This window comes from Bubalus kerabau, chromosome 4 (assembly GCF_029407905.1).
Source record: "Bubalus kerabau isolate K-KA32 ecotype Philippines breed swamp buffalo chromosome 4, PCC_UOA_SB_1v2, whole genome shotgun sequence".
Classification (NCBI taxonomy): Eukaryota; Metazoa; Chordata; class Mammalia; order Artiodactyla; family Bovidae; genus Bubalus; species Bubalus kerabau.
Window position 1 is genome coordinate 104,202,864 of NC_073627.1, and position 14,235 is coordinate 104,217,098.

General features: G+C 37.7%; 1 protein-coding gene across 3 annotated transcripts in view; it reads left to right on the forward strand.

Moving 5' to 3' along the window:
- BRD10 (bromodomain containing 10) overlaps nt 1-14,235 on the forward strand; it is a 115,726-nt gene that overhangs the window by 89,900 nt on the left and 11,591 nt on the right. For all 3 annotated transcript variants that reach the window (XM_055578133.1, XM_055578132.1, XM_055578131.1), the window contains one exon: nt 13,094-13,209. In XM_055578133.1, coding sequence (XP_055434108.1) covers nt 13,094-13,209 — 116 coding nt within the window. The remainder of the gene's footprint in view (nt 1-13,093; nt 13,210-14,235) is intronic.

The window sequence follows — 14,235 nt, forward strand, 5'->3', positions numbered from 1 at the left end:
ACCTGCGTGAGATAGTACCTCATTATGGTTTTGATTTGCATTTCTCTGATCATGAGTGATGTTGAGCATCTTTTCATGTGTTTGTTAGCCATCTGTATGTCTTCTTTGGAGAAATGTCTGTTTAGTTCTTTGGCCCATTTTTTGATTGGGTTGCTTAATTTTCTGGAATTGAGCTGCAAGAGTTGCTTGTATATTTTTGAGATTAACTCTTTGTCAGTACTTCATTTGCTATTATTTTCTCCCATTCTGAGGCTGTCTTTTCACCTTGCTTATAGTTTCGTTCGTTGTGGAAAAGCTTTTAAGTTTAATTAGATCCCATTTGTTTATTTTTGCTTTTATTTCCATTACTCTGAGAGATGGGTCATAGAGGATCCTGCTATGATTTACATCAGAGAGTATTTTGCCTATGTTTTCCACTAGGAGTTTTATAGTTTCTGGTCTTACATTTAGATCTTAAATCCATTTTGAGTTTATTTTTGTGTATGCTGTTAGAAAGTGTTCTCAGTTCAGTTCAGGTCAGTTGCTCAGAAGTATTGGAGTTTCAGCTTCAACATCAGTCCTACCAATGAACACCCAGGACTGATTTCCTTCAGGATGGATTGGTTGGATGTCTTTGCAGTCCAAGGGACTCTCAAGAGTCTTCTCCAACACCACAAAAAATATCAAATCTTTGGCACTCAGCTTTCTTTGTAGTCGAACTGTCACATCCATACACAACCACTGGAAAAACCATAGCCTAGACTAGACTGACCTTTGTTGACAAAGTAATGTCTCTGCTTTTTAATATGCTATATAGGTTGGTCATAACTTTCCTTCCAAGGAGTAAGCATCTTTTAATTTCATGGCTGCAATCACCATCTGCAGTGATTTTGGCGCCCATAAAAATAAAGTCTGACACTATTTCCACTGTTTCCCCATCTATTTCCCATGAAGTGATGGGACCGGATACCATGATCTTCGTTTTCTGAATGTTGAGCTTTAAGCCAACTTTTTCACTCTCCTCTTTTCACTTTCTTCTTTAGTTCTTCTTCACTCTCTGCCATAAGGGTGGTGTTATCTGCATATCTGAGGTTATTGATATTTCTCCCGGCAATCTTGATTCCAGCTTGTGCTTCATCCAGCCCAGCGTTTCTCATGATGTACTCTGCGTATAAGTTAAATAAGCAGGGTGACAATATACAGCCTTGACATATTCCTTTTCCTATTTGGAACCAGTCTGTTGTTCCATGTCCAGTTCTAACTGTTGCTTCTTGACCTGCATACAAGTTTCTCAAGAGGCAGGTCAGGTGGTCTGGTATTCCTGTCTCTTTAAGAATTTTCCACAGTTTATTGTGATCCACACAGTCAAAGACTTTGGCATAGTCACTAAAGCAGAAATAGATGTTTTTCTGGAACTCTCTTGCTTTTTCGATGATTCAACGGATGTTGGCAATTTGATCTCTGGTTCCTCTGCCTTTTCTAAAACCAGCTTGAACATCTGGAAGTTCACAGTTCACGTATTGCTGAAGCCTAGCTTGGAGAATTTTAAGCATTACTATACTAGCATATGAGATGAGTGCAGTTGTGCAGTAATTTGAGCATTCTTTGGCATTGCCTTTCTTTGGGGTTGGATTGAAAACTGACCTTTTCCAGTCCTGTGGCCACTGCTGAGTTTTCCAAATTTGGGCTGTCATATTGGGTGCAGAACTTTCACAGCATCATCTTTCAGGATTTGGAATAGCTCAACTGGAATTCCATCACCTCCACTAGCTTTGTTTGTAGTGATGCTTTCTAAGGCCCACTTGACTGCACATTTCAGGATGTCTGGCTCTAGGTGAGTGATCACACCATTGTGATTATCTGGGTCACGAAGATCTTTTTTTTATAGTTCTTCTGTGTATTCTTGCCACCTCTTCTTAATATCTTCTGCTTCTGTTAGGTCCCTACCATTTCTGTCCTTTATCAAGCCCATCTTTGCCTGAAATGTTCTCTTAATATCTCTAATTTTCTTGAAGAAATCTCTAGTCTTTCCCTTTCTGTTGTTTTCCTCTATTTCTTTGCATTGATCCCTGAGGAAGGCTTTCTCATCTCTCCTTGCTATTCTTAGGAACTCTGGATTCAGATGCTTATATCTTTCCTTTTCTCCTTTGCTTTTCACTTCTCTTCTTTTCACAGCTATTGGTAAGGCCTCCCCAGACAGCCATTTTGCTTTTTTGCATTAATTTTTCTTGGGAATGGTGTTGATTCCTGTCTCCTGTACAATGTCATGAACCTCCATCCATAGTTCATCAGGCCCTCTGTCTATCAGATCTAGTCTCTTAAATCTATTTCTCACTTCCACTGTGTAGTCATAAGGGATTTGATTTAGGTCATACCTGAATGGTCTAGTGGTTTTCTCCACTTTCTTCAATTTCAGTCTGAATTTGGCAATAAGGAGTTCATGATCTGAGCCATAGTCAGCTCCTGGTATTGTTTTTGCTGACTGTATAGCGCTTCTCCATCTTTGGCTGCAAAGAATATAATCATTCTGATTTCAGTACTGACCATCTGGTGATGTCCATGTGTAGAGTCTTCTCTTGTGTTGTTGGAAGAGGGCGTTTGCTATGACCAGTGCATTCTTTGGCAGAACTCTTATTAGCCTTTGCCCTGCTTTATTCTGTACTCCAAGGCCAAATTTGCCTGTTACCCCAGGTGTTTCTTGACTTCCTGCTTTTGTATTCCAGCCCCCTATAATGAAAAGGACATCTTTTTTGGATGTTAGATCTAAAAAGTGTTCTAGTTTCATTCTTTTACAAGTGGTTGACCAGTTTTCCCAGTACCACTTGTTAAAAAGAGTGTCTTTTCTCCATTGTGTATACTTGCCTCATTTGTCAAAGGTAAGGTGTCTATAGGTGTGTGGATTTATCTCTGGGCTTTCTATTTTGTTCCATTGATCTACGTTTCTGTCTTTGTGCCAGTACCATACTGTCCTGATGACTGTAGGTTTGTAGTATAGCCTGAAGTCAGGCAGGTTGATTCCTCCAGTTCCATTCTTCTTTCTCAAGATTGCTTTGACTATTCGACGTTTTTTGTATGTCCATACAAATTGTGAAATTATTTGTTCTAGTTCTCTGAAAAATACCGTTGGTAGCTTGATAGGGATTGCATTGGATCTATAGATTTCTTTGGGTAGTACACTCATTTTCACTATGTTGATTCTTCTGATCCATGAACATGGTATATTTCTCTATCTATTTGTGTCATCTTTGATTTCTTTCATCAATGTTTTATAGTTTTCTATATATAAATCTTTTGTTTCTTTAGATAGTAGATTTATTCCTAAGTATTTTATTCTTTTCATTGCTATGGTGAATGGAATTGTTTCTTTAATTTCTCTTTCTGTTTTCTCATTGTTAGTGTATAGGAATGCAAGGGATTTCTGTGTTAATTTTATATCCTGCAACTTTACTATATTCATTGATTAGCTCTAGTAGTTTTCTGGTGGAGTCTTTAGGGTTTTCTATGTAGAGAATCATGTCATCTGCAAACAGTAGGAGTTTTACTTCTTCTTTTCCAATTTGGATTCATTTCTTTTTCTTCTCTGATTGCTATGGCTAAAACTTCCAAAACTATGTTGAATAGCAGCGGTGAAACTGGGCATCCTTGTCTTGTTCCTGACTTTAGGGGAAATGCTTTCAATTTTTCACCTTTGAGGATAATGTTTGCGGTGGGTTTATGATATACGGCTTTTATTATGTCGGAGAAGGCAATGGCACCCCACTCCAGTACTCTTGCCTGGTAATGGACGGAGGAGCCTGGAAGGCTGCAGTCCATGGGGTCGCTGAGGCTCAGACACGACTGAGCGACTTCCCTTTCACTTTTCACTTTCATGCATTGGAGAAGGAAATGGCAACCCACTCCAGTGTTCTTGCCTGGAGAATCCCAGGGACGGCAGAGCCTGGTGGGCTGCTGTCTATGGGGTCGCACAGAGTCGGACATGACTGAAGTGACTTAGCAGTAGCAGTATGTTGAGGTATGTTCCTTCTATGCCTGCTTTCTGGAGGGTTTTTATCATAAATGGATGTTGAATTTTGTCAAAGGCTTTCTCTGTATCTATTGAGATAATCATATGGGGTTTTTTGTTTTTTTTTTTGTTTTTTTTTTTTATTTTTAAACTTTACATAATTGTATTAGTTTTGCCAAATATCAAAATGAATCCGCCACAGGTATACATGTGTTCCCCATCCTGAACCCTCCTCCCTCCTCCCTCCCCATTCCATCCCTCTGGGTCGTCCCAGTGCACCAGCCCCAAGCATCCAGTATCGTGCATCGAACCTGGACTGGCAACTCATTTCATACATGATATTTTACATGTTTCAATGCCATTCTCCCAAATCTTCCCACCCTCTCCCTCTCCCACAGAGTCCATAAGACTGTTCTATACATCAGTGTCTCTTCTGCTGTCTCGTACACAGGGTTATTGTTACCATCTTTCTAAATTCCATATATATGTGTTAGTATTCTGTATTGGTGTTTTTCTTTCTGGCTTACTTCACTCTGTATAATAGGCTCCAGTTTCATCCACCTCATTAGAACTGATTCAAATGTATTCTTTTTAATGGCTGAATAATACTCCATTGTGTATATGTACCACAGCTTTCTTATCCATTCATCTGCTGATGGACATCTAGGTTGCTTCCATGTCCTGGCTATTATAAACAGTGCTGCGATGAACATTGGGGTACTCGTGTCTCTTTCCCCTTCTGGTTTCCTCAGTGTGTATGCCCAGCAGTGGGATTGCTGGATCATAAGGCAGGTCTATTTCCAGTTTTTTAAGGAATCTCCACACTGTTCTCCATAGTGGCTGTACTAGTTTGCATTCCCACCAACAGTGTAAGAGGGTTCCCTTTTCTCCACACCCTCTCCAGCATTTATTACTTGTAGACTTTTGGATCCCAGCCATTCTGACTGGTGTGAAATGGTACCTCATAGTGGTTTTGATTTGCATTTCTCTGATAATGAGTGATGTTGAGCATCTTTTCATGTGTTTGTTAGCCATCTGTATGTCTTCTTTGGAGAAATGTCTGTTTAGTTCTTTGGCCCATTTTTTGATTGGGTCATTTATTTTTCTGGAGTTGAGCTGTAGGAGTTGCTTGTATATTCTCGAGATTAGTTGTTTGTCAGTTGCTTCATTTGCTATTATCTTCTCCCATTCTGAAGGCTGTCTTTTCACCTTGCTAATAGTTTCCTTTGATGTGCAGAAGCTGTTAAGGTTAATTAGGTCCCATTTGTTTATTTTTGCTTTTATTTCCAATATTCTGGGAGGTGGGTCATAGAGGATCCTGCTGTGATGTATGTCAGAGAGTGTTTTGCCTATGTTCTCCTCTAGGAGTTTTATAGTTTCTGGTCTTACGTTGAGATCTTTAATCCATTTTGAGTTTATTTTTGTGTATGGTGTTAGAAAGTGTTCTAGTTTCATTCTTTTACAAGTGGTTGACCAGATTTCCCAGCACCACTTGTTAAAGAGATTGTCTTTAATCCATTGTATATTCTTGCCTCCTTTGTCAAAGATAAGGTGTCCATATGTGCGTGGATTTATCTCTGGGCTTTCTATTTTGTTCCATTGATCTATATTTCTGTCTTTGTGCCAGTACCATACTGTCTTGATAACTGTGGCTTTGTAGTAGAGCCTGAAGTCAGGTAGGTTGATTCCTCCAGTTCCATTCTTCTTTCTCAAGATCGCTTTGGCTATTCGAGGTTTTTTGTTTTTCCGTACAAATTGTGAAATTATTTGTTCTAGCTCTGTGAAGAATGCTGTTGGTAGCTTGATAGGGATTGCATTGAATCTATAGATTGCTTTGGGTAGTATACTCATTTTCACTATATTGATTCTTCCAATCCATGAACATGGTATATTTCTCCATCTGTTAGTGTCCTCTTTGATTTCTTTCACCAGTGTTTTATAGTTTTCTATATATAGGTCTTTAGATTCTTTAGGTAGATATATTCCTAAGTATTTTATTCTTTCCGTTGCAATGGTGAATGGAATTGTTTCCTTAATTTCTCTTTCTGTTTTCTCATTATTAGTGTATAGGAATGCAAGGGATTTCTGTGTGTTGATTTTATATCCTGCAACTTTACTATAGTCATTGATTAGTTCTAGTAATTTTCTGGTGGAGTCTTTAGGGTTTTCTATGTAGAGGATCATATCATCTGCAAACAGTGAGAGCTTTACTTCTTCTTTTCCAATTTGGATTCCTTTTATTTCTTTTTCTGTTCTGATTGCTGTGGCCAAAACTTCCAAAACTATGTTGAATAGTAATGGTGAAAGTGGGCACCCTTGTCTTGTTCCTGACTTTAGAGGAAATGCTTTCAATTTTTCACCATTGAGGATAATGTTTGCTGTGGGTTTGTCATATATAGCTTTGATTATGTTGAGGTATGTTCCTTCTATTCCTGCTTTCTGGAGAGTTTTTATCATAAATGGATGTTGAATTTTGTCAAAGGCTTTCTCTGCATCTATTGAGATAATCATATGGTTTTTATTTTTCAATTTGTTAATGTGGTGTATTACATTGATTGATTTGCGGATATTGAAGAATCCTTGCATCCCTGGGATAAAGCCCACTTGGTCATGGTGTATGATCTTTTTAATGTGTTGTTGGATTCTGATTGCTAGAATTTTGTTAAGGATTTTTGCATCTATGTTCATCAGTGATATTGGCCTGTAGTTTTCTTTTTTTGTGGGATCTTTGTCAGGTTTTGGTATTAGGGTGATGGTGGCCTCATAGAATGAGTTTGGAAGTTTACCATCCTCTGCAATTTTCTGGAAGAGTTTGAGCAGGATAGGTGTTAGCTCTTCTCTAAATTTTTGGTAGAATTCAGCTGTGAAGCCATCTGGACCTGGGCTTTTGTTTGCTGGAAGATTTTTTATTACAGTTTCAATTTCCGTGCTTGTGATGGGTCTGTTAAGATTTTCTATTTCTTCCTGGTCGAGTTTTGGAAAGTTGTACTTTTCTAAGAATTTGTCCATTTCTTCCTCGTTGTCCATTTTATTGGCATATAATTGTTGATAGTAGTCTCTTATGATCCTTTGTATTTCTGTGTTGTGTGTTGTGATCTCTCCATTTTCATTTCTAATTTTATTGATTTGATTTTTCTCCCTTTGTTTCTTGATGAGTCTGGCTAATGGTTTGTCAATTTTATTTATCCTTTCATATGGTTTTTATCTTTCAATTTGTTAATGTGATGTGTCACATTGATTGATTTGCGAATATTGACAAACCCTGCATCCCTGGGATAAAGCCCACTTGGTCATGATGTTGATCTTTTTAATATGTTGTTGGATTCTGTTTGCTAGAATTTTGTTAAGGATGTTTGCATCCATGTTCATCAGTGATACTGACTTGAAGTTTTCTTTTTTCGTGGCATCTTTGTCAGGCTTTGGTATTAGGGTGATGGTGGCCTCATAGAATGAGTTTGGTAGTTTACCTTCCTCTGCAATTTTCTGTAAGAGTTTGAGTAGGATAGATGTTAGCTCATCTCTAAATTTTTGTCTACCTACCATCTTTATCTTTTATTCTCTATTGATCAGTGCAGATGAAGATTGTAAGAGCCTTTCTGATTTTCATTGTAGCCATATTGTCTCTTATGTATTTGGAGATGGGGAGCTTGCTGTTTTCCTGTTTTTTAATTCACTTTTAAACTTTAGATCACCGTAGTTTTAAGTACTATTTTAATTAATGTAAATTTTAGAGATTTTAATATTTGCATCACAGAGATATGTAAATATAGGAATTCCACAATACAGTCTGTTCTTTAGGGACTGTCTATATGTAAGCCATGAGAAGTGGCTTTGTGCAGTGGAAAGAAAATGGATTTTAGCATTCAGGAGATCTAAAGTTCTAAAGTCTTCTCCCACCTATAAGTACTTCTCTGTTTACCTTAGACATTTTCCATCTGTAAAATTATGTCTGCCAAGTTCCCCTTTAGCTTTAAAAATTTCATCCTAGAATCATGATAGTTTTTCCTTTATCTGTGTATATAAAGTTGGTCAGTCAGAAAAGCTATTGCTAACTTTCAGTTAATCTGATTGAAAGTTCAGGAAATACTTATTTAATTTTAAATGGATTTTTATTTTATATTAGATCTAAGTTAAGTCAGATTATTACTATTTGGCTAACTTTATTTAAAAATTTAGAGAACTTATAAATTTTTATAAAACTTATAAAACTTATAAATTTTAGAGAACTTATAAAATTTATAAGTTCTCTACATTAGTTTCATTGTATACTGTGATACTCTTGAGATCAGCACTGGGTAGAAAAGAACACACTATTTTAAATCCATTTGGGTTATATTGACCAAAGAAGATAATAAATGAAACAAGCAGTGTGAGTTTCTCTTTACTGTCAAGTGATTAAAGTACACTACTGCATCAAACACCAGTCCCAGAGTAGTGAGTCTGAATTTTTTTTTAAACATGTCCCACCTTTTGATCGATAACACACATACCCTATGGCAGGTATAGGGATGCCCTTTTGTGGAGGTCATTATATCCTTTATGTGTATCTTTGCTAGTCAAACATTTTATCAGCCTTTACTTTCTGTAATTTGTGTTATGGAAATAATAAACTTTTTTTTAAATACAGAGTGATTAAATAGGCATTTTCAAATATAAATTAGGAGCCACACCATCACTACCCCAAGTTGCAAATATTTAGACTGAAGAAAGGGAAGAAGGCCAAAAAAACATATATAAAGTTAAAGACCTTAGACATTTACAAACAGGTCAGTGGGTGAAAAAGAGTTATATGAAAGTTAGAAGTCTGTTCTCTGATGAATTTATATGACCCCTTCCCTGTGTGCTATTAGTTCAGTCATATATTTTCTGGGCATTAGATTAATTAAAATTTAGTAACCAAAATAAAATCAAAAGGTAAAGTCTTCCTAATATGTTTCAAATTCTTTCCTATAAAAATTAATATTGTAATTTAGTCAAAACACAAACAGAGATGATAAATGTCTTGAAATAGTATCCAGTTACACAGTCTCCACTTCATGTGCCTCAACTACCTAGTCCTAAACGTCCTGCAATTCTGTTAGTTCTGTATTCCCTGCTCCACCACCACTATGGTAACTTATACAGCAACCATACTGCCTAGGTTAACTCAAATCTGTCATTCTTCTTCATATTAACTTCCAGTTAATAACTGGGGGAAGGCATGGTTGTCCACTCCAGTATTCTTGCCTAGAGAATCTCATGGACAAGAGGATCCTGGTGGGCTCTATAGTTCATAGGGTTGCAAAGAATCTGACACAACTGATGTGACTTAGCTTGCACACACAATAAGGAATTCAGCATGCTGGCACCCCCTAGTCTTTTAACACTTTTCCACTTAATTATACCAGGAAGAGCATATTCTCCCCAGCTTCATTCCTTCTATCTTTCCTCTTTCTGCTCTCCTTAGCTTCAGTTCAGTTTAGTTCAGTTGCTCAGTCGTGTCTGACTCTTGTGACTCCATGGACTTAAGGACGACAGGCCTCTGTGTCCATCACCAGTTCGGGGAGCTTTCTCAAACTAATGTCCATCAAGTTGGTGATGCCATCCAACCATCTCCTCCTCTGCCGTCCCCTTCTCCTCCTGCCTTCAATCTTTCCCAGCATCAGGGTCTTTTCCATTGAGTCAATTCTTCGAATCAGGTGGCCAAAGTATTGGAGTTTCAGCTTCAGTATCAGTCCTTCCAATGAATATTCAGGACTGATTTCCTTTAGAACTGACTGACTTGATCTCCTTGCAGTCCAAGGGACTCTCAAGAGTCCTCTCCAGCATGACAGTTCAAAAGCATAAATTCTTCGGCACTTAGCTTTCTTTATGGTCCAACTCTCACACCAACTCTCACATCCATACATGACTACTGGAAAAACCATAGCTTTTGACTATACAGACCTTTGTTGGCGAAGGAATGTCTCTGCTTTTTAAAATGCTCTCTAGGTTGGTCGTAGCTTTTCGTCCAAGGAGCAAGCATCTTTTAATTTCACAGCTGCAGTCACCATCTGCAGTGATTTTGGAGCCCAAAAAAATAGTCTCTCACTGTTTGCACTGTTTCCGCATCTGTTTGCCATGAAGTAATGGGACCAAATGCTATGATCTTAGTTTTCTGAATGTTGAGTTTTAAGCCAACTTTTTTATTCTCCTCTTTCATTTTCATCAAGAGGCTCTTTAGTTCCTCTTTGCTTTCTGCCATAAGGGTGAGTGTTTTCTGTGTATCTAAGGTTATTGATATTTCTCCCAGCAATCTTGATTCCAGCATGTGCTTCATCCAGCCTGGCATTTTGTATGATGTACTCTGCATTTAAGTTAAATAAGCAGGGTGAATTATACACCCTTGAGGTACTCCTTTCCCAATTTGGAACCAGTCTGTTGTTCCATGTCCTATTCTAACTGTTGCTTCTTGACCTGTATACAGATTTATCAGGAGTCAGGTTAGGTTGTCTGGTATTACCATCTCTTGAAGAATTTTCCACCGATTGTTGTGAACCACACAGTCAAAGGCTTTGGCATAGTTAATAAAGTAGAAGTAGATGTTTTTTCTGGAGCTGTCTTGCTTTTTCAGTGATTCAACGGATGTTGGCAATTTGATCTCTGGTTCCTCTGCCTTTTCTAAATCTAGCTTGAACATCTGGAAGTTCACAGTTCATGTAGTGTTGAAGCCTGGCTTGGAGAATTTTGAGCATTACTTTGCTAGCGTGTGAGATGAGTGCAATTGTGCAATAGTTTGAACATTCTTTGGCATTGCCTTTCTTTGGGATTGGAATGAAAACTGACCTTTTCCAGTCCTGTGGCCACTGCTGAGTTTTCCAAATTTGCTGGCATATTGAATGCAGCACTTTAACAGCATCATCTTCCTGGTGGCTCAGCTGGTTAAGAGTCTGCCTGCAATGCAGGAGACCTGGTTTCAATCCCTGGGTTGGGAAGATCCCTTGGAGAAGGGAACAGCTACCCTCTCCAGTATTCTGGCCTGTATAATTCCATGGACTGTATAGTCCATAGGGTAGCAAAGAGTTGGACATGACTGAGCGACTTTCCCTCTTTAGCTTAGGAAAAATTTATTTCCACAGTCACCATTTCATTTTTGAACCAAATAAAAGTTGAGATGTAGAAAAAGGAATGTTGTTAATACGCCTTGTTAAAGGGAAAAGTCTTCTCCATCTACCTATTTTCTATTTTTTATTGAAACAAAATCTTACCTCATTCCAAAAAGGATTTAGGGTGACTATCATCTGCCTTTTCATCTTCCTCAGATAGCTTTCCATAGGTTAAAAGTATTTTTTTGCTAAGTTTTATTGTTCATAGTCTAGTAGTTTTACTTTCATGGGTTAGAATGAGTGCTTTCCTTTGAGAAAAATAACTTGAGGTATAACTTGTTGTGAGTTGGGTCCTTTTAAAAAGCTTTTGACAAGATGTCTGTTCAGGTTAGTATATGAAATAAAAATTAACTTTTATTGAAATTTTTTCACATATAATAATAATTTGTTATGCTGCTAAGAAGACACAAATAAAGTTGGGAATTTTATGCACAGATTAGTATATGCTTTACTCTGCTGCTGCTAAGTCACTGGTTGTGTCCAACTCTGTGCGACCCCATAGGCAGCAGCCCACCAGGCTCCCCCGTCCCTGGGATTCTCCAAGCAAGAACACTGGAGTAGGTTGCCATTTCCTTCTCCAATGCATGAAAGTGAAAAGTGAAAGTGAAGTCGTTCAGTCATGTCCGAATCTTAGCAACCCCATGGACTGCAGCCTACCAGGCTCCTCTGTCCGTGGGATTTTCCAGGCAAGAGTACTGGAGTGGGGTGCCATTGCCTTCTCCTATGCTTTACTCTAGGGAGTGGTTATTTTTCTGCCTTAATATTCTGCCTGTATACAAATGTGACTCAGAGTTCCTGTGGGATGAAATCTAGTTTTATGCAGGTTGAATGTGATCTATAACATTTACTTGTATGTTTTTGTTATAAATGAAGTAAAATGAGTGGACTGTGTGGTATGTAGATTATATTTCAAAGCTGTTTACCAAATAAAAATTACAACATGGTTATATAACAGTAAATGATAATAGTGATAGTGGTGGTGATGTTGATAGATGTGGAGCAGTAGCTTACCTAAAGATATAACTTCTATAATCTTATTGTTCCTATGGTATGCAAATAATTTTATGGGTACGGTGAAATATATCTTTACTAGAGATTTTTATAACCTGTGTCAGACTGAATTTATGTGATACAGTTTTTAGGAGGTAGTGATATAGTTAGTTCTAGAACCTGGACTACACCAACAGGCAGATCTGGGTTTAAGTCAGAGAACCTTTAAACAAGTCATTTAATCTCGCTGACCCTTAGTTTCATCATTTGTTAAGTAAGACTAAAAATGCACACATCTTAGAAGGTTTTTGTAACTGCTCTTTCGTGTACACACTCATGCTCACTCAATCTCTCTCCCTGTCTCTTTCTCTCCATATATGAATGAAATACTTAGGATAATACTTAGCAAATGGCGGGGGGGGGGGGGGGGGGGGGAATGTCAAGTATTATCCCTTAGTATAGCATAAAAATAATGGAAATGGTGACCACTTGTTTGCCTTTCTGTGCTGAAAACATTTGTAAATAAAATAATTGTAAAATTTCCTAAGGAAGTTTGTTAAGAGGACTGCTTTTGGACATGATAACAATTTGAGTTTTTCTCTTTCTTTTTTTCCCCCAGCCTTTTGGAAAAATTAACAAAAATATTACAGAAATGAGCCATATAATTTACATAATTATATGAATGTATCTTTACATGCATTTTTGTGATTTATTGAATATTTATAATTGACCCAATTAAAAGCTTTAAAAAACTTTTTATGTCCTGGTTTGATTCAATGGGTTTTAGATTTCTCCTGTATAGTTGAAAATCTTTAAAGTATATCAAAGAAGATTTATTATAGGATATTTTTCTCCTTTCTGCAACCTTCTGAAGAAGAGATATGTACTTATTTGATGGGTATCAGCATTTTTTTTTTGTTTTTTACTCAGAAAATAAGTCTTGGTGTTGACTTTTAGATTAAATCTAAAGGATTTACTTTTCAAATTGTGTTTTTAGGTCAAATGGTATCATCGGAGGCAAGCTGTAAAAGAATTGCATAGTACATTGATACGTCTTTTAAATGAATTGCTGCCATGGGAACCAAAGTTAATGAAAGCTTTTCACAGAAACAGGTAAATCAAGCTTTATTATCTGTTTCACTTAGTTTAACACTCATACTTTATGATTATGGAAGATGTCCTGGAATTAGTAGTATCCCATTGATTTGTAGTTCAGATATTTTTGAGCCTGTGTGCAAGGCACTTCCTAAGTCCTGACAAGGTAATGTTAATTAAACAAAACCCCTACTATGTGGTTTGTATTTTTTTTCCTCCAGTTTTTTTCATTGTGGTAAAATGCACAAATAAAATTTACCATCTTAACTAGTTTTAAGTGTATGGTTCAGTGGTATATTTAATACCAGTTTTTTTAACATTCATAATGTTGTGTTTCTCTTAGCCCATCCATCTCCAGAACTCTTCATCTTGTGAAACTGAAACTCTGTACCTTCCTTCCCCCATCCCCTAGCAACCACCATTGTACTTTCTATGTCTATGATTTTGACTACTCTAAGTTCAGTTCAGTTCAGTTCAGTCACTCAGTCTTGTCCGACTCTTTGCGACCTCATGAATTGCAGCACGCCAGGCTTCCCTGTCCATCACCAACTCCTGGAGTACACTCAAACTCACGTCCATCGAGTCGGTGATGCCATCCAATCATCTCATCTTCTGTCGTCCCCTTCTCTTCCTACCCCCAACCCCTCCCAGCAGCAGAGTCTTTTCCAATGAGTCAACTCTTCGCATGAGGTGGCCAAAGTACTGGAGTTTTTCAGATTTAGCATCATTCCTTCCAAAGAAATCCCAGGGCTGATCTCCTTCAGAATGGACTGGTTGGATCTCCTTGCAGTCCAAGGGACTCTCAAGAGTCTTCTCCAGCACCACAGTTCAAAAGCATCAATTCTTCGGCACTCAGCTTTCTTCACAGTCCAACTCTCACATCCATACATGACTACTGGAAAAACCATAGCCTTGACTAGGTGGACCTTTGTTGGCAAAGTAATGTCTCTGCTTTTGAATATGCTATCTAGGTTGGTCATAACTTTCCTTCCAAGGAGTAAGCATCTTTTAATTTCATGGCTGTAATCACCATTTGCAGTGATT